At 37.3% G+C, this 18,474-nt stretch overlaps 1 protein-coding gene across 1 annotated transcript; it reads right to left on the reverse strand.

Moving 5' to 3' along the window:
- Window positions 1-4,108: 4,108 nt before the first annotated feature.
- Ereg (epiregulin) lies at window positions 4,109-7,551 on the reverse strand. Its single transcript, XM_070012591.1, has 4 exons — window positions 7,475-7,551; window positions 6,033-6,156; window positions 5,298-5,447; window positions 4,109-4,280 (listed from the first exon to the last, which is right to left on the reverse strand). The coding sequence occupies exons 1-4, from the start codon at window positions 7,509-7,511 to the stop codon at window positions 4,199-4,201; spliced, it is 393 nt and encodes a 130-aa protein (XP_069868692.1). The 5' UTR covers window positions 7,512-7,551; the 3' UTR covers window positions 4,109-4,198.
- Window positions 7,552-18,474: the final 10,923 nt, after the last annotated feature.

The following is an 18,474-nucleotide window of genomic DNA, read 5'->3' on the forward strand; positions in this document are numbered from 1 at the left end:
TTCACAGATTCTGGGGATTCCAACATGGACATATTTGCATGTGCAAGGAGATTTTTTTTTCTGCCTGCCAACTCAATTTATAGAGCTAATTCTAATCATTGTGACATTTTTTATTATGAGGTATTCTTCATGATAGCCTATAAAATGTGATGCTTTTATGGAATGCATTTGCAAAGTAAAAGCATTGTACTCTTACATTGTCTCAAATTATACTTCTGATACTTTGTGTATATGCTGGGAGGAGTTTCTGGGCTTAAATTCAGGGCCTTATGCTTGGTAGGAATGAGCTCTACTACTCTAGCCACTTAATGAGGGAGGGGACAGCAAAATATTTTTAAACAAAGAAAGAGACCAGATTTTTACTCATGGTGCTAAATGTACTTTTAATTTTCAACTATATTTTTAGCCAATTTCCAATAAAAATAAATAAAAATGAACAATACCTTGTAAATTATCTACATTCTCCTTCAATATCTTAAGGTACACAATTATCAAAGCTGATATTGAACATAAGCAAATTGATACAATTCAGTACTCTAATAAATTCATAGTCAAATAAGTTACTTTAAACTGCATGCAATACAACTTTATGTTCCATAGCATCTTTAGCAGAAACTGTATACCAAAATGGCTCTTCAAACTTAAAAGTGCAATTATGGAGTGCAAAAATAGGGAAAGAGTAAAAACCATATATTACATTAACATGATCAGATTTGCATGAACAGATATGTTTTCAACTTAGTCATTCCTCATTTAAAACTTTAAATGTACAGCAGAAACACTAACTGCCCTCCCCCCCCCCAGTAGTACAAAAACAAAGCAAAGCAAAGCAAAACAAATAAACCCAGAAAACTTTGGGAAGTGAATCAAACATTTTTTTTCAAAAATTTAAAATAGAAATTGGAACAAAAATAATCCAGTGAGTCAGAGAGAGACATTACTGAATTTATCAGAAAATACACACTAGGATTGTATATTTGCTACACAAAAACTGATATGAAAGCAGATGACAGGTCAATTTAGCTAGCTCTATTCTCAAAGACTCAGATAAAACATAAAACCAGAATTAAGACATAGCACTGTCCGTGTGCCATTTCTCCATTGAGCTGTCTCAAGCAAAAGTGAGGACAAAATGTTGTATAAGAGAAACAGTAGTTATACTGCAGCAGAGATGCTTAAAATAGTAGATAAATCTCAGTTTTAAAATTAAATTTTTAGTACCACTTATACTATTTAATGTTGATTTGAGTGTATCCACTGAGATACTCAGTGGTCTTGTGAGACATTGTAAGTTATTCATTTTTATTTTTTATATTTTGCACTTAAGATTGTTTTGGTTCAATGAAGTATATGCAGTCTGTTTGGCACACAGTGAGAAATCCATAACATAGGGAGACAAACCAATGTGAGCCAAAATCTTTTCATTATTTGTAGGAAACACAAATTGATAGCCATATTTTATATGCTTACATCAACATTATTTTCACAAAGATCATCATACTTTTGACCTATATTCACATCCAAAATGCAAGCTGGATCATGACTTTTCACTACTTACTAAGTATTTATAGAGAATGGGGTGTTTTTAAGTTAGGGTGTTGCTAAGTTGTAGAGTGTTTGCCTACCAATTCTGGTCTGTGGGTTCAGCCCCCCCCCCCAGTACCAAAAACAAAAACAACACCACCAACAACAACAAAACGCTCACACTTATAAAATTTTAACTCTAACTTTTCTTCAGAGACTTTTTTAAAGTATTAAAAATTATGACAAAATATCTAAAGCCACTTGCATCAAGTTATAATTTATTTAATATATATTGGGATGCTTAAGATAGAGCGATATAAAAATATTGAGCTATTCATAGCAAATTTTTGTGAATGATATAAATTAATTGTAGTTGAACTCTAGTGAGTTTTTTCTTATAAAAGTGATCACTGAGAAAAGCAAATGGATCACAATAGATTCTTTTCCTCCTCCTCCTCTTTCTTCTCCTCCTCCTCCCTCCTCCTCCCTCCTCCTCCCTCCTCCTCCCTCCTCCTCCTCCTTCTCCTCCTCCTCCTCCTCCTCCTCCTCCTCCTCCTCCTCCTCCTCCTCCTCCTCCTCCTCCTCCTCCTCCTCCTCCTCCTCCTCCTCCTCCTCCTCCTCCTCCACTTCTTCTCTTTCTTCTTCTTCTTCCTCTTCTCTTAGCAGTACCGGGGTTGGAACGTCATGGCTAGCACTCTACCACTCAAGCCATGCTTCTACTTCTGGCTCTTTTGCTTATTACTTGGGGATAAGTGTTTCTAGGATTTGTCTGGGTAGGATTCTCAGATCTCAGCCTCCTGAATAGCAAGGATTCTAGGTATAAGCCTGACTTAAAAACAGATACACAGTTGTGTCTACAGAAAAGTATAGGATTCAAAACATGTTTCTACATAACACGTTCGACTTCAGCTATAATAAGTAGGAAATAAATATACTTTTAGGTTTTACTAATTTTAATTTCACTTTATCCTGTTTATAAGTATCTTGTTTATTCATAAAGTGACAAATTATTGTAAAAAATACTATGTTCAATGGAGCTCATGATTGTGTGAGCATTTGTATATGAATATGCACATGTATACATCATTGTTTTACTTATCTGCTTGCTTCGGTAATGCAAGGGGCAGGGTCAGGAATTTAAGTGGCAGCAATGTGAATGTACCAGGTATGTAAAGCAAGGCTCCATGTGCAGGCAAATCCTAGCACACAACACTACAAAGGTCAGCCTCTGTTTTGTCCTAACAACATGTCAGGCAAAGGTGAAGGAAGAATGGGTCCTCCCTGACCTGGTATGTGATCCAGAGTGACTCTGCCCAGCGGTTTAGCATTTGGTGAGGCAGCTCCCATGAAATCCAAAGGTGAGGACAGCTGCAATTTCCTTATGCAACCACCCAAAATACTCTCAGGAGCTAAGAGCACAAAACAAGCCTTAGTACCTTCCCAAAACATAAACAAATGACAGAAAGGGGCCCTAGTTTCATCTTAGCTACCATAGGAATGGGAGACCAAGTCTCTACATGTCAAAAGCTTGCAAGTACATTTCGTGTTTGGTAAATAGCATTGTGCTTTAATTTTCCTATTTTTCCCACTTCTTGTGTCAGGATACTCGACTAAGCCTATAACTTCAGGTCCTAGAAAAAGCTACTTGCAATACTATTTGTGAGTAAAAAACCCTCCTGAATAGAAAATGAAATAACTGTATTTCAATCTTTAGACAATCTTTAGAACTTTTGTCTAATTACATGTTCAAATAATGAGTCATCCACCAAATTTGTACTCAAATTTAATATTCAGTTCTTTAGCAAATTCCCTCTAAATACTCTAAAGAGAAGCACAAATTTTGTCTTCAAGTAAGGATTCTCTCTCTGATTGTCTGAGCAAGCAACAATTACCTCACATAATCATGTACTGTATAAAAATGAAGTCTCTACAATGCATATAACTATAATAAAAGTTTTTACATTTATTTTACTTAAGGAAAATCTGTTTGATAATGACTAGTAGTTACAGGAGTTGTGGGCTAACATAAGAAACTGTCCTGTTGCCCTCCAGCTAGACAAATGCCAAATGTTTGGTTAGCCATGATACGAGGAGCAAAGAGACTCACAAAATTCAGGTTCTTTTTTGGGGTTTTTTTTTTTGTTTTTCAAATTTGTAGTATGTAACCCAGAACCTGTGTTTCCTTCTCTCAAATCTCAGTTGTACTGCTGTTTTAATACAGTGGTCCCAGCGAATGTAACAAAGCATATATGCACGAGTGTGTATATGCCAATTATCATTTGTTTAAGGATTAGAATAGTATCTGAAAATAAAATTGTTTTGACCATATACTTAGACTCACAGAACTGTGTCACTTCGGACACTGGAACAATGAACCAGATTTGGCTGATCCCTAAGCACTGGGCCACATGCAGACTTCTGGAACCAACAACAACAAAAGAAAGCATTTCACTCAAGAAATTCTTACAAAAATATCAATTTTGTTCTGATATTAAATATTTTACACATAATATATTAGCAAATAGTCTCTCAAAAATAAAATTCTTTCTGAGTGCATTAAAAATATACACTTTTTGACCTAACACATGACCCAACATAAATATTATTAATAAAATAGAAATATGAACATAAACAAGTACACTGGGCATCTCTGCCCAAATATTTGATGGCATCATTAGACTTGTGGCAATACAGGGTCCCCGGAGGTCACTCTTTCGTATTCTTTCTTTGATTTTTTACTTTTTCGATTTTTGTACCTGGAAATATTAAAAAAAATAGTGATCAATAAGAATAAAAACAAAACATTTTAACCAAAGTAATTACTAGATAGACTTCTAAAGCACATTCATATAGTGTCCAAAATGACAAAAGTAACTAGATAAAAATAAATGGGTGAAGGAAAGAAGCACTTTATATTCAAACAAACTTGGGAGGAAAATGATGATTTCTCAAAGGTTCCAACACAGTGCATATAACTGTGCACTGTGAAGTTACAGAGAGAACTTCTGCTGCTCTGTCCTTGTCCCTATCTCTTTGTCTCTATTCCTCTTTCTTTCGCTGTCATACTCAGTTCTGTGATGAAAACTAATTAGAAGACATTTTATTTGATGCATACTTAGTCTCAAAAGTGGCATAATCAATTTGATCTTATAAAGGTAGCATACATTCAGAACATGAGTATTCATAGTAAAAACACTAAATAATTTGCACCAACTTCAAAATAACGATAAATTGGAGATATTTTCATGACAATTATTATTCATAACTCCCACTGTTTCTTGTGATCTGGTCCTAATCAATAAAACCTGTCAATCTATTACTGTATTTTCTCCTGGTTATCATCTTGTGACAATATTGAACAATGGAATCGGGTATGACTACTTTAGGGAGCAGTGAGATTATAAAATTATCTGAAAACTCATTTCTACAACTTTTCCTGAAATGTTAATGTCACAAGACCAGTTGGGTTATTCATTTACAAGCCAATGTTTTATCAAATAAAAATATGACCTAAAAAATTAAAATGAAAGAGTCTAATGACAGCATTCTGCCTCACAGTGTACTTCCTCATGTGTCTGTATTTTGTAGAGGAACTAATGTCCCTATTTGACTTTCTAATCACACAGGCAGTAAATAACAGAGCTCACAGACATTCTGCAACTTTGTAACTATCACAGTGCTGATTCTGTGTTATTCCTCTGGCACTATGTCCAGGTTTCTACCCAATTGTGTAAAGCGGCTGCAATCAGGAGAGTATAAAAGCACTGGCTTACCATCTGCAGAAGTAGTACAAAGAACCGGCGACTGTGACAAGAAACAAGAGGACAAGAATCACAGTCAGAACCACGTATTCTTTGCTCAAAGGTTGGTGGACGTTTAAAAAGGAGTGCTCACATCGGACTCCAGTGTAACCCACTTCACATCTTAAAAAAAAAAGAAGAAAAAAATCAGTTACAGAAGAGAAAAATCATGTTCTTTTTCTAAGAACTAATTTTGCACCATAGTTCATGCAATGAGGAAGATTTGCTGAAAGTCACAAAGATGAGTTCAAAGATTGAACTTAGAGAGGTTCTGTGTAGCTCTTGGGGCAAGGGGGGTGGAGAGGGATTGCAGTATTAAAATGACACAAATATTCACTTGGATGCCAAGACAGTAATCTAGAAGAATGTTTTAATGTAACATTGGTATGCATTGAGATACTTTTGGTATAAATCAATGCAATTATTTCTTAAAACAACAGTTGATGTAGATAGTCGATGAAAAGATTAAAAGTGGAGTTGCTGTTATAGCAAGGGTAAGGGAGAGGGGAGACACATCCCAAATCCTTTCTACTGTGTACCCTGAAACTTATGCACAATTTGAAAGCTGGAATTCCCTAATTTCAAGAGCACGCACTCCCTTCCCCTCCCTCCCGCCCTCCAACCCAGCAGTTCATAAGGAAATTCATAACAAGAAAGAAAGAACTGTAGGCTGAAACAATATGTTGGTACTTATTTTTGGAATATTACCTGCAGTAGTTTTCACTCATGTCCACAAGGTAGATGCACTGGCCATGCAAACAGTAACCGTTCATGTCAGAGCTACACTTTGTTATTGATACTTGAGCCACCCGTGGGTTGTCCTCTTTCTGAACTGTGAAAGAAATGGAAAGTTGAGTGCATTTGGTTTCAATTCCTGAGACCATCCATTTCCCTTCTGTAACAATAACACCTAAGTTGGTCAGGTGCCATTCAGCCAAAGAAATGTTCAGTTATCAAACTCTCTAGCCCAGTAAACAAACCACTGAAGCTCAAGGAACAGACCCGCACTAAATAAGACAAAATAAGATGCAAGGACTTCATTCTCAAAAGACAGACTCTGTGGATGGGAAGGGTAAGTTGAAAACACATACATACTGTTACTCTCCGTCATAGGGATTATTCACATCTCAAAATAAAATTTGTGTAGTTTTTTTCAGGTCTCAATTATGAAATTCATTATTTCCGAAAGCAATTAATTTCAAATTGAAACCACTAACTATGTCAAAAAGTAGTAAGTCTATTAGGGATTTTTATGCATGTAAATCTTATTGTTTTGGTGTATGTTCCCAAATTATTGAGGTTCAAAGTTTCTTTTTTTAAAATAAGTTTTTTTTATTGCGAGAATACTGTACGGAGGGGTTGCAATTACATGAGCAAGGTAATGAGTACATTTCTTCTCAAGCATTGTCGCCTCCTCCTTTGTTTTTCCCCTATCCTTCAAAGTTTCTTAACATCTCTTACATAGAAACCTGAACTTGAACTAGACAACCAGAGTTAGTAATGCCTGTTAAATAAATACAACAACAAAAGTCCAAGTTGTGTTAAAACTAGTGTTGTAACCTGCAAGGAAAATTCACTTTACATGTTTGTTTAATTACTAAGATGTGAAGCTTGTTTATGAAATTGTTTGATTTTTTTTAAAAAAGCAAACATCTTGACTGGAATACACTTATGCAAATAACCAAAAAGGATATGAACAGAGAGGCGGACCAAACCTAGGAAAGCTCAATGGTAATGGACAGGAAAAAAGCTAATGTTGTGGTTGAAATGTGCTGTTTCCTCAAAGTGACCCTTGACTTAGTCTGAATACAGAGCAGCTCTCTTGGAATACGCCTACAGTCTACAGACCTTGAGGAGAAACACTGTGCATTGTGTATCTTTATCTCCATGTCTCAGTATCTCAGTATAGTATGTGAGACATACTAAGTATTCTGGAAGAGTTTTTTCAATGCTGAGACTACAAAGGATCTCATTTGTTCCATATATATATATATATATATATATATATATATATATATATATACTTATAAGTATATAAGTATATATGTGTTTGTCTGTGGATGTATATACTTATAGTCAACTGTTTCCATTTATATCTTTGCTTTAAAATGTTTGATCACCTGATGCACCACTAATGAAGTTAGGCTCACCTAAAGCTGTGCAATTATTGTCAGATTCTCCTGGCATGCATGATGGGATCACAGTAGTGCCGAGAACTGCTGGTAGAAGATGGAAACCTAATAATGGAGGAAAATCAAAGACATAATTAATGCTCCAAAAAAAGAACAGTAAATCAGATTTCTACACAATTTCAGTATTTGGAGTGTTGTTAATTGTTTTAAAGGCTGATTCCACCAAGCACATAAGAGAAAATAATTCATGGAAGTGGGCATATATTGAAAATAATTGAGCTCCAGATCTTCTCTCCAAGGATAAAAGCCCTGGCATTTTATTCAAAGCAACAGATCTGACCTCTTTCAAATAAAACACAGGTTCTACTTCTGATAACAACTGAACAGGAAACTCAAAGTACATTCAAGCATTATTAATTTAAATGTCTAAGTTCCTTTTCTGTGTTATATTGCATGTGAAAACAGACCTAGTAAACTACAATCAGAATATGGTTGTCTCCCTTTAATCATGGAATTGATTCCAAAATCCTCTACAGATATCAAACTCTGTAAGTGTTCCAAGACTCTTATGTATAAAAACCTAATATTTACATATAACCTCTATGTAACTTCTTATATAATTTAAATCATCTCCAGATTCCTTCTGCTATCTAATACAATCCAGATGCTATGTATGTAATGACAATAAACTTTATACATGTTAGGTATACATTCAATATTTTTAAGAAATATTTTTGTACTTGGTAGATACAGAAGGCCTGCTTATCTGGCTTATCTAATATATGAAGGATCAGGCATATCAGGCAGACAACACCAGGTCTTAACACCCACTTTCTATGAGCACAGTTCGAGTGTGAACAAGCTGTTTCACTGTTTCCAGTAAACAAACAAACAAACAAACAAAAATATATTTGTTGGGGGTCTGGGAAGCTGGCTCAATGGTAGAGTGCTTGCCTTGCATGCATCCAAAAGTGGCTCTGTGGCTCAAGTGGTAGAGCGCTAGCCTTGAGCTGAAGAGCTGAGGGACAGCACCCAGGCCCACACAACTGACAAAAAAATGATATTTGTTGGAAAATAAGCAAAATAAACATCAGAATGACTCAAGGAGTTTGTTAATGGCATTGAGAACTGGCAAAAAAAATCCTTTCTAATGCCACACTTGTTGACTCATGAGCTTTCAGTCTTCTGTTTAAGTTTCAGGTATTTGCACTTCAACCCTATTCCAGTCTGTGGGAGCAAATGCTAGGTAATGAATATTCATGATGGCAGCAGTAGTAACAGCAGCATTTGGCATGTCTTGAACGTAATACTGTATGGAGGGCTTGACTCAATAATTTTCTGAGGACACTATTGTTTGTCCTATGAGACATGTAAGGAGACTGAGCATAAAGACTTTAGGCAACTTTTCCTAATTACACATGTTTCTGGATGAATTACATTGTCAATTTTGGAAATGGGAGAAAAAAAAACTGCTAGAGCTTAATGAGTATCATAGAGCCCACTGGGCTGTCCCTAACTGAAGCAGAATATTTACCTTTTAGGAGGAAACAAAGCATGATTTAAAAAAAAACACAATTGTATGACAAAACTAGAGCTATGCAATTTTTGGACATGTTATTTAACTTATTTAAGTCTCAGTTTTCTTTATCTTATAGAGTTTGGATAAGAAGTAGCAGCGATTCCTATAAAAGTTCCTTGACAACTTCTACCTACTAATTTTAGCTGTATGTGTGGATAGGGCCCTCTAGTGGGTTATAATAAAATTACAAATCTCTAAAATTTGTTGTTTGGAGGACTAGTATATGCAAAATAAGAATTTTATTTTTTCTTAAACACCACAAAGTTGTATTGATTAAGTAAGTTCCATATTCTTTGTGGACTAAAAGCCAAGTTATTTATCAGCATCACCATCATAGTTTATGTTTTCATATTTTAAACATGACACGTATAACAATCCTATGGCCTTATTAATCCTGTGAAGTTTTTAGTCCTCCTGTGCATACAAATTAAATATCTTAGCCAAAATTGCTTATAAAGTCTATGAACATAAGAGTTAAAAAATCAACTCATATGTTTTATCCATGATCTGAAAATACTGTTTTCTTGAATGCTATGAAACTATCTCCTCACGAGTGTTTTAGCTACAATACAAATACTGCTTCAATTGTGCTTCTAGAATTTCCTGTGAAAAACTATCCTCCTTATATGTTCTCACAAAATGGCTAAAAGCTGGATTTCATTGTCTGTAAAACAGAAATGAAAGTTCACGCACATTATTAAGGAATCAAACCCCTTAACTTAGTCTCCTCAATACAAACTGAGCTTCTCCTATTTTTTTCTTTCGTTCTCCTATTCCTCTATACTTTACCAAGAAAATCTGCACCTTCAAACCTAGTTTCCCCATCCTTTGCAAAAACCAATCCTTTCTTGCTTAGTGCTGCTTACAAATATAACCTACAATGGAATGCAGGTAATTGGATTTGAGGTGTTAACTTTTGAGTCTGTTGTTTTTCTCTCTGTTAAGGATTTTAGCAGCGATTAGTTTTTTCCACTGTTGGGAACTGTGTTCTAGTTGTTCAGGCGACAGCCCAGTGAAATATTTGTCTTTGTTAGTTCAAGAATGTTCAGCCCAGGGTGTGCCTCCATGAAATGTGGGCTTCCCTGACCTGCCACACTCCCTTGTCCATTGCTCAGGACAGTTTCTGTGAGACTTTCTATAGCAACCTAACAGCAGGATATCTTTGAGAGTAAATGGAAACATTTCTCTCACATGACAGTGTGTAACTGCAGCTCCATCATAGATACATGTGGCTAATGAGACAGCAAAGACAGTTGTAAATCACTTTTCCAAGGACGTGGCTTTACTGCTGGGAAACAGTGGTTCTGAAGTATGCCTCACTATGCCTCTACTCCGGGCCCTCAAACCTGGATAGTGAAGTGAGTGGGGAGATTAGGAGACTGCAAAGGCTGCCCTCAGAGAATTAGGATGCCTACTCTTAAAAGCCATTATTTAAGGTAGGTGCTGGTGGCTCGCATCTGTAATCCTAGCTGCTCAGGAGGCTGAGGTCTGAGGATGCCAGTTCAAAGCCAGCCCAGGCAACAAAGTCCGAGAGACTCTTATCTGCGATTAATCACCATAAAACCTGAAGTAGAGCTATGTCTCAAAGTGGTAGAGCAGGAGCCTTGAGTGAAAAAGCTCAGGGACAACACCCAGGCCCTGAGTTCAAGCCCCATGTCCGACCAAGAAGAAAAATATAGCCATTCCTCATTATTTTATAGTCATACAGAGAAGAAATAAGCACCAAGGTCATGGTTGTATATTTCCTCCATGATTTCCTTCAGGATTTTATCATTCTCTGTACATGACAATCTCTATGATTCAGTCACAAATGTGATATTTGAGTTTTTTGATCCTCTACTATGGATTGCTAAGGAAATGATTTACTATGATACTGAGGTTTTTAGATATTGTCTAGGTCCAAACCCAAATCTGGTGAAGAATTTTACACCAGTTACTACAGTACTGGAAGTTTTGTAGGGAGTATTGAGGAAGTTTGTGCAAGGTGATATGTAGGTGGATGATCTATAACCTCAAACTGACTGTGCAAATTTCTTCTCTCTAAATACAAAGACCAGACTCCCTTCAAAGGTTGTCATTTCTGCCACATTTCCAACTGGGTTAGGAATCTAACACTCACCTAGTCATCTCTCTTTCTTCCTCTTTTGGGGCTTGTTTCAGTGAAATCTCAAAAGCCAGCAGGAAGTGGAGCCACTGACTCACAGGATGCAAATCTCCTCTTCCCTCTGAGTCAGGATGAAGCGCTCAGCCTTATGCAATGCTGGAGACCATGCTCTGGGAGAGGCCCAGTGCCATCCCGGGAATGGGGATAGCACCAAATGCCACAGGCCCTAAAGCACCAACACACCCGGCAGAAAAGGTCCTCCTAGCACAGGTTTCCTCTGACTTTGCCTCTTAGTGGCTCACCTAAAAGGGAGCCATAAGCAGAGGAGGCTGGAATTCTGTAAGTGGCTGACCAAGCCAAGTCAACCATATCAATTGCAAGTCTTTGGGTTAAAAATGGCTCTTCTGGAAGGCAAATTTATAAAAATGATAGTAGAGAATGAGACGTATACACTTTCTTTTCTCCATTAAAATCTTTTAGAATATTCAGACGGGGGCAGCAGACTCATAATGAATCACTGTATTTGTGTGGCCCAAACAGGTAGTGAAATCTGCTTTCCTAACACTTTTGCTGTGGTGGCATGCCCAATGGCTCAGGGACTGTTCCTTTCCTATCTTCTCCTGAGGCAGTCTGTAACTTTAGGATTTGTCTGTAAAGTTGTAGGCTTGTTAGGTCTTGTGCATTTTCATAAGAGGGATATGCAATGCCCATTTTCTGATGTCATTTTGTTAAAAAGTAAATTTCGTTATTAGATAAGGTCAGGCTTCACTTTGGTTAAAAGTAACTGTAAACCCTTATCAAGTCAGATACTGAAAGACCTTTTATCAGTATTTTTTCATATAACTCTTTTTTTTTGAGAGAGAGACAGAGACAGAGAGAGAGCCTCTCATCTCACTATTATGATCCAGGCTGGCCTGGAACTCATTATGTAGCCCCACACTGACCTTGAACTCTCAAGCTGAAGAACTTCCTGTGGTCTGGGGTTATAGGCATATAGCATCATGTCATCCATTAAAAATTCATTCAAAATTTCCCCAAAGCTAACTATTTTTCATCCAGAGAACCCACCACAATACAACTCACATACTGAGAGCTATTAAGGAATTGTATAAAAATAAAATAGTTTATAGAAGTCTAGATTTGATTCATCTTGGAGACCTTGACCTCAGCATGAGGCACGTGGACATCCAACATAGAACACAGGGTAAAAAGAGCTTAGTTACAACTTGATGAGCAGAAAAAAGAAAGATGATAGCTTACTTTATACTCATTGTTGTTAATTTTTTGTGTCAAATGGTATTTATTTAATAAACATCTATTGAGCATTTTCTGCAGTGAGATATTAGGCCAGATGCTGAAAAAAGAATTAGTTCAAAAGACATAATTCTTGTCCTTTATAGATTTCATGGAGCGCCTACTGGAGTCGATGTTAACGGTAGAGAGTTCATGGGCAATACACAGTATCCAACCAGAACACCAAGATTCAGGTGTGATTAAATGAGTAGAAAACACAGGCAGAGTTACAAGTTGTGTTGGCATGTGGACAGAAAGAAATGGAGGACATCAGTGAATAATCAAATTTGGATTTATCTATTTGTATTTATTAAACAGTTGAAAACACAGACCTAGTGTAAAGAAGTGTGAATATAGTTGATGGAGCCTATTTGAAATTTCTACGTGGAGTAGTAGCCCATAAGTATGGGAGCCCTTCATTCACATATTGCAAGATAAATACCATGGAATGAAAAGCACAGAACTTTGGAGAAAGTTGGAGGAGAGCATACAGAAATGGTCAAGAAGGAGCAAAAACAAAAAGCAGGTGCTAATGGCTTGTACTTGTCATCTAGTTACTCAGGAGGCTAAGATCTGGCAGACTGTGATTCGAAGCCAGCTAAGACACAAAACCACAAGAGACTTCATCTCCAAATTAAACACCAAAGAGCAGGTTTGGAGGCATGGCTCAAGTGGAAAATTACCAGCCAAGCAAGCCAAACCAAGCAAGCAAGCAACCCTTAGTTCAAATCCTGGTACCAGAAAGGAAAGAAAGTAATGATAGAAACAAAGACTAGAAAGAAAATAATTTATATCTCCGTCTTGCCTTCCACACTCCTTCCCTCCTTCCTGCCTCCCTCTCTCCCTTCTTTACTTCCTTCCTCTCTTCCTCTCTCCTTCCCTCTCTCCCTCTCCCTCTCCCTCTTCTCTCCCTCACCTTTTCCCTCTCCCTCCCTCCCTTGCCCTCTCTCTGTGTCTGTCTCTCTCTCTCTCTCTTAGGCACACACAGAGTGCCAATGTCTTGACATTTTGGTCAACATACTATCAGTGAATACAGACTGATAAGAGATAAAAAATGTGGAGAAGAGGGGAAAATGATTCACTTAATCAGAAACAACAGAATCTCAGAGTATTTTCTCTCCAGTATATTTTAAAAGAACAATTTCTTGAACCAGATTTCAGTGGTGAGAACTCTGGATAAACTATTGACCTTGTCATCTGTTCAATAAGCATACACTGATGAGCAATATCTAGTTATTTTTACAAAGCTTCCACTAATCTTGGTTGAACACATCCCTGCAATGAAGTATGACAAGGACACAAGAGGAATGAATGAGGTGCAGTGGGGGGATGGGTTTCATCAGTGGAGAATTCCTGTGATGGTCCCACGATCAGTCCTAGTGAAGTAAAAAATTTCCTTTCATCAACAGGGAGCAGGGATTTGGGGGGGGTACTGCAGTAGAAGGTGCAAAGCCTTATTCGAGGTATACATCCTGTGTAACTGTTTCTTCATATTGTTCCTATTTCTTAATACTTTACTTAGCTAAATGGGCATTATTTTAAGAATCATATAAGGCCCTTTATAAGATAGCATTTTGATGACAATGATAGTGTTAATGATAGGTCTAGTTTATAAAGTACTTTTTATTCTTTCTTTCTTTCTCTCTTTCTCTTTCTCTTTCTTTCTCCCTTTCCTTTCTTTCTCTCCTTCCTTCCTTCTCTCCTTCCTTCTCTTTCCTTCTTTCTTTCTTTCCTCCTTTCTTTCCTTTTTTTCTTCCTTTCTTTCTTCCCTCCTTCCTTTCTTTCCTCCTTCCTTCCTTTCTTTCTTCCTTTCTATCTCTCTTTCTCTCCTTCTTTCCTTCCTTCCTTCCTTCCTTCCTTCCTTCCTTCCTTCCTTCCTTTCTTTCTTTCTTTCTTTCTTCCTTTCTTTCTTCCTTTCTTTCTTCGGCTTGAACTCTGGACCCAGGCACTTTTGCTGAAGGCTAGCTCTCTACCACTTGAGCCGCAGCACCAATTCTGAGTTTTCTGGGTAGTTTATTGGAGTTAAGTCTCATGGACTTTCTTGCAAGGCTGGCTTTAGATAGTAATCTTTAAATCTCATTCTCTTGGGAAGTTAGGCTTACGGACATGAGCCACACATGCCTGGCTACTTTTATTATTGTCTAATATAATCTTGCCCATTAAATCTATATATAGTAGGTTGATATAATCCACATTTTACAGGCTTATGGAAGAATATATCTGTCTAGAAGTATAAAATAAAAGAACTGATATTTTTTTAAATCTGTGTTTAATACACAAAGCCTCTTAATTTGAAACTATAAAGTTTTGACATATATAAATTGTGTGTATGTGTGTGTGTGTGTGTGTGTGTGTGTGTGTGTGATCAATCACTGTCATGCCCCAACTTTAAAATTGCAAAATTTTATCTAAGCATTTAAAGGCTGATATCTTATTTTCTGGGCAAGTATCAAATCATCCTAAGAAGTTTGAATGGCATGCTAGTTAATTAAATCATTACTTTAACTTAGAATGCCATTGAACCCTGGGTTGCCCTGTACCTAGACACCCAGTCTTACATAAACTACATGGCCAGAGGACACTGAGTCTGTTGCATTACCTCATGTTTTCAGAGTTTCCAGAATTGCATTGCAATGGTTGTCAAGCTACTCCTCCCTGAGGATCTCACCTATAATAGCCTTACAATGTCTTCCAATGGAATGTCCCAACTGCAGCTACAGCCACTTTAATACATTCTTTGCATAAGCCTATACTCAGAATGTACACGGAGTGATTAGAAAGCCACACGTATGGTCTCCTTGAGTATGGTCTCCTTGAAGAGAAGTCTTTTTTTTATGGGGGGAGGGATTGGTCATTGGGCTTGAACTCTGGGCCTGGGTGCTGTCCCTCAGCTCTTCAGCTCAAGGCAAGTGCTCTACCACTTGAGCCACTGTACCGCTTCTGGTTTTCTGGTGATTAATTGGAGATAAGAGTCTCACAGACTTTCCTTCCTGGGCTGGCTTTGAACCGTGATCCTCAGGTCTCAGCCTCCTGAGTAGCTAGGATTACAAGCGTGAGCCACCAGTGCCTAGGTTGCAGAGAATTTCTTAGTGGACATTTGTATGTCCAAAATTGGAAGTTCTTTCCCAGAACTCAATTCATTTTTTTTTCAAAATGACTATATGAGTATTGATACTAAAATGTCGAAAATGAACTTTACAACTTTGGGGGGGGGAAGGAGGGTTGGATGGGGGGAGGTGGGGGAGGATGGGATGGGAAGGGGAAACAAAGGAGGAGGCTACAATGCTTGATAAGAAATGTATTCATTATCTTGCCCATGTAATTGTAACCCCTCTGTACAGTATTTTCACAATTAAAAAAAAAGAAAACACCCAAGACAACATTTCTTTCTCATCATTAAAATAAATAGGTTCTCAATTCCAATTCAGTGTCTAATTGCTGCTATATTCAACTGCAATTATATAAAAATGCTACAAATAAAGTTCAAAAAACAAAAAAATAAATGAGATAGCATTTTGCTTTGTGTATTATACTCCCTGAGAAATTGAAAAACATAGCTAACTGACTCCAATAACTGCTTTATCATGGAAGTCAGATCTTAGAACAGTGTTGGTTTTAAAAAGTATGACCATGACCCAGAAAATTGATATCTTGTAGCACAGATTTGGAGGACAGTCATCTATTTTCTAGACCTGATTTTGCATCACGAGTCAGGATGCGTGTTTACATATAAACACTTTCCCTGGGTGTGTTCCCAGCACTTTGGGCAGCCTCAGACACCTCAGGAACTTCTATTGATGCTGTGCTCACCAACCTTCAGATCCATCTTATATGTTGTTTTAAAAAGAACCTTGCAACTAACTATCTCTAAGTCCTCGTAAGTTATTTTATTTCACTGAGTCATAGTTTCTGCTCTTGTCAAAAGTAGCTCTTGCCTGTAATCCTAGCTACCTAGTGGCTGAGATAAGGGGATCCTAATTCAAAGCCAGTTTATGTAGGAAAGTTCTGAAAACTCTTTTCCCCAGTTAACCAGCAAAACGTTGAAAATAGAGACTTGTCCTGAGCAAAAAAAAATAATGCTAAGGAAAAGTCTAAAGCCCTGCATTCAAGCCCCAGTACTGGCACAGAAAAAGAAAAACAGGCTAATCTTAAGTATATGAACGGTGGATTTAATGAGCAAAATGATGGATGTAAAGCACTGAACACCAACATTCTTAGCTCACTGCAGGCATTTTAATAACTACTGCCTTCCTTCCCACCTCTTGGATTTGGGTTCCAGTTCTGAACCAGACACCACAATTACCCCAGCTTCTCACCTGCTCACCTGGCAAGACAGCACAGAGGGCAACTGGGGGACTTGGGTCAAAATCCAGACAGGATTGGCCTGTTATGTGTCATCTCAGGTTGTGCCAAGACTTGGTAGCTCATAAACTCTCAGGGTCAACAGGGAAGATTTAAGGAAAGCTCATTGTCTCACAGAGTCATGCTTCTCCTATTTTCAAGAAAGAATGTTTACCCTGCTTCGTTTTCACCCATCATGCAATGACATTGGACCAAATTGTCTAGGCGATGTCACTCAGGATTGTGCTCAAAAACCCATCTGAACATGAATGAAAATGTTTGATTTAAGACAAGAGTTCCTAACATAACTGCAGAACTCAAGATAAACAGATCTTCTCCTCTTTTGAGAACAATCATAAAATTAGAAAGGAAAATTCAGCTCCCAAGTTTTAATTAGTCAGAAAGCTAATTCCCTGTACATGATATTCAGTAGGATAACCGTCAAGGTCAACCCAGATGTGAACTCTCAGTGTAGCATTCCCTTTCTGTGGGAATACGAGTCAGCTGCTCAAGCTCTGAAGCAAGAACATCAATATCAACACATATGATCTATAAATAATCAGACAATTATGTGTGTAGCTACTTAAATCTAGATGGACTGAGGAGAGAGAGTACAACCTCTCCCCTGAAATTCTAAGTGCATATAAATTCAACAAGAAGCAATAATCTCTTTGAGAAAAGTATTTCTATATAATCTTTTATGTGGAGAGGGGGGAAGCAATTTCAGAAAAAACAAGTAGCCTTGCCTTTCCCACCACACATGCTTTGGAATTAACCAATCAGAGCTGCATACCTTAATAGAGTATAGAGATATGATACAGAACTTCAAACAGGAACTTTCCTAGTGGCAGAGAAATATCTAAACAGACTGGGAAAACAGAAACTGACCTAGCTCATTTGGAACTGGGCTTGGCAGCTGATGAAATAGGTGAACTATAATTAAGTAATGCAATAAAGGAGTTAAGCACTTTCATGACAACAAAAACACACAACACACACACACACACACACACACACACACACACACACACACACACTAGGTGAGTAGTAACCAGGTTATTCATAGATTCTTCTTGTCTCAAATTAGAATGTTCAAAGAGATACTCAGAACAGACACTTGCATTGTTCAACACCACTTTACTGGTGGGAGTGGGGAAAAACACCATACCATTCTGACCTCTAGGTTAATTTGGAACTCTAGGAAGACTATTATCTTTGTAATTTCATTCTTTCTCACAGAAATCTCAAAAGGAAGACAGCAAAGCCATATTATCTATTGAGAATCTTCTAGCTAGTAGAAACCACAGATCTGGTTTCTACTTAGTTCCTGAACTTGAACACAACTATGCATAGTATGCGTTTTTATTAAGTCTCCCAATCCCTGAGATAAGGCATGTGGAAACAATAATTTAACTGTCACATCCTGCAAAGATGTTAGTGTGTGGGCAATTCACCTCCTTGCAATTTTAGGTTGAATATGATCCTGTAACTTTCTTATTAAAATCTTCATACATGGCAAGATTTCCTAGCCACGTCCAAATTCTTCTTGCATTTTAAGAAATCAGAAATAAAGAGATTTAGAATAGCTATAAAGACTCTATATAGGATTACTCGCCCTCACACAAACTTATTTAGAATTAAATCATCTCAAACAGGAAGACTGGCAATATAATAACTCTCCATACACTACAGAATTTGGGG

Source organism: Dipodomys merriami, unplaced genomic scaffold (assembly GCF_024711535.1).
Source record: "Dipodomys merriami isolate MVZ:Mamm:240054 unplaced genomic scaffold, mDipMer1.0.p SCAF_9, whole genome shotgun sequence".
In the NCBI taxonomy this organism is placed as follows: Eukaryota; Metazoa; Chordata; class Mammalia; order Rodentia; family Heteromyidae; genus Dipodomys; species Dipodomys merriami.